Raw genomic sequence first — 2,500 nt, 5'->3', positions numbered from 1 at the left:
AGGTACCACTGGGTTAACACGAGTGTGTGTGGTGCATGACTGTTATTATTTAATATTTATCCATTTATTTTATTGTTGTTTTTTGTTTCTATTTGTTTTTATTCTAGTGTTATTCAAGTTAATCGACTTAGTCGTTTCATGCTTTTGTTTTGAGAAGGTGATTATATATTTGGGAAAGAGGTGATGGAAAGGGACCCGGTAGGTTTTTTACCATTAGGGTAAACACGAGGCAAGACAAAAGGAAAAGGAACTGTTGTGCTTGTGTGATCTCAAGAAAATAAAATGCATAGAAATGACTTTTTCCCGGACCTTTAGTAACCCGACCCGTGCGTAAGATTCGCTGACTTTGTTTTGAGTTCTGTTTTATATTTGTTATGATTTGGCCACTTCACTGGCAGTAACCATGGTGTGTGTGCAGGTGAGTTACCTGGCCATGCAGGACGTCGTGGACGGAGAACCCTGTAAGCTGGTTCTGTGGTCCAGAGGTTCTCCGGAGAGGTTCACCCTGCAGGCGTCCTGCGACTCCATCAAGAACACCTGGACGGAGACCATCGGCACGCTGCTGGACGCGCAGAACAACTTCCTGTCAGGTGAGAACACAGTCACAACTACTTCCTGTCAGATAACGACATCCACAAACACCCCATTAAAATCCCCTCAAATCACCTTCAAATCATCCTGAATTTCCCTTTACAACAGTTTGACATTTATTTTCAAATCACCCTTAAATCTTTCTTTAAAACATCCTCAAATATCCTCTAAGATATTCTGAACTACATTCAAAACATTGTCAAATCTTCCCTTAAACGTCCTGAAGTATCTCAACCTGATACATGTCAGCAACACGTCCCACATTTCACTTTAAAACGTCTTCAAATAAAATCTAAAAATCCCAGTTAGAGCCACAAAGAAGTGAGGGTTATTATTTCGAGTCATCATTTGATAAATGATTTAGTGATGGAGGGGTGATTTGTGTTGCCGTGGTGAATATGTTTTGATGAAGTGATTGTTTATTTTATATCGTAAATATGATCTGTTTCCGAGTACCTTCCGGTGTGTATTTAAGTGAGGTGATTGAGGACAGCCGGCGTGCTCGGAGACCTGATGAGACGGGGAGCGGAACAGTTTTTCGACCGCAAATTGCCGACAGAAATTAGTGTTGCAAATTGGACTGCAAACAAAGTATAGTTTAGTTTATATAGGAAAGCATACCGCCGAAATATTGTTTAAAGATTTGTTATTTTCAGACTATTCAAGTCAATACTTTTTTGTTAATAAATTACATCTTTTTGACTGAAAACCTTCGGCTGCTTATTGTTTTGGATTGCGTGTCGTCAACCCCGCTCTATAGTGGCAAGAGGAAACCCTTGATGTCATTACAATCCCTTCAAAAAATGTTCCGTATTGTTGTTCCCGCATTCCTCCACGAGTCCCTGAACGCACCACGTTGTGTTTCCTCAGCGCTCCAGTCTCCCATCGAGTACCAGAGGAAAGAGGGCGGGATCTCAGTGACTCGCCCTCTGTCGTCAGGGCGACCGCCATCAGCCCCGCCCACTCCCAACGGACACGCCCCCCCAACCGACAACGAGCAGGACGACCAGGTAAGTCGCCTGAGTTGTTTTACACTGTTGGGTTGTTGAGTGAAGTCATGGTGTGTTGAGATTTAGGGAATAACATCTAAATGATGAGATAATAAAAACAATTGTGGAACATTTCAATTATTAGTAAATGAATAGAAAATGTGACACTTATTATAACTTTTGACAAAAATAATGAAAAAATGGTTTTGTAGTATGAGTATTAAAACGCACCCATCCAGTTTCGGTCTCTTTGCGTATGACTGTCAAAGCCTAGCTGAGCTCTAACTGTGACCTCTGACCTTTAGGAGCTGGTTCTGGTTCAGTCAGACTTTGTGGCCGTGCGGGAGGACGAGATCTCGGTGTTTCGTGGAGAGAAAGTTCAGATCCTGGCATCGAACCAGCAGGGTCAGAGTCTCGTCTACCGGCCGGCCAACAGCGACTCCCCGGCCGCCGAGGGCTGGGTGCCACGCAGCGCCCTGAACAAACACTGACACACAACAACAACAACACACAGAGTTTACACACAGGAAGCTCTGCGGGGGGGCCGGGCCAGAGGCATGCTGGGAGATTATTTTAGGGGAGAGTCTGAAGACGGGAGACGTTTCGATTTCTTCACGAAGTTATGAGAACAACGTGTTAGACTTTGGTGAACAATCAGAACATTTAGAACATTTGTCGAGTTTTAAGAAAAGTATATTAGAATTTTGACAGAGTCGTTGTTTTGTCTCCTTGCTCCACCCCGGACTAATTCATAAATATGTTCCAGCCACACCTCGGCCCAGCTTCCTCTCCAGGATCCAATCAGGCGCTCCCAGCCACAGGGACTGTTAGTCTCCTCCCGCCTGGTGCTTTCAAGTGAAAAAAACAAACACTCCTCGAGTTTACTGCCCGCAAAACTGTTTCCTGTTTGGCGTCGGGGG

At 44.1% G+C, this 2,500-nt stretch overlaps 1 protein-coding gene across 1 annotated transcript in view; it reads left to right on the top strand.

The window, feature by feature from the left end:
* Positions 1-2,494, top strand: part of LOC104946487 (kalirin-like) — a 3,845-nt gene extending 1,351 nt beyond the window's left edge. The window contains exons 4-7 of the mRNA XM_010772323.1: positions 1-2; positions 419-590; positions 1,462-1,601; positions 1,886-2,494. The exon at positions 1-2 is cut by the window's left edge and continues 184 nt beyond it. Of these exons, the coding sequence (XP_010770625.1) occupies positions 1-2; positions 419-590; positions 1,462-1,601; positions 1,886-2,071 (500 nt within the window). The 3' untranslated portion in view covers positions 2,072-2,494. The remainder of the gene's footprint in view (positions 3-418; positions 591-1,461; positions 1,602-1,885) is intronic.
* Positions 2,495-2,500: the final 6 nt, after the last annotated feature.

The sequence above is a fragment of the Notothenia coriiceps genome, unplaced genomic scaffold (assembly GCF_000735185.1).
Source record: "Notothenia coriiceps isolate Sejong01 unplaced genomic scaffold, NC01 NC01_scaffold00011162, whole genome shotgun sequence".
Lineage (NCBI taxonomy): Eukaryota > Metazoa > Chordata > Actinopteri > Perciformes > Nototheniidae > Notothenia > Notothenia coriiceps.
Note: the sequence above shows the minus strand (reverse complement) of the source record. Positions and strands in the feature narration are given on the sequence as shown.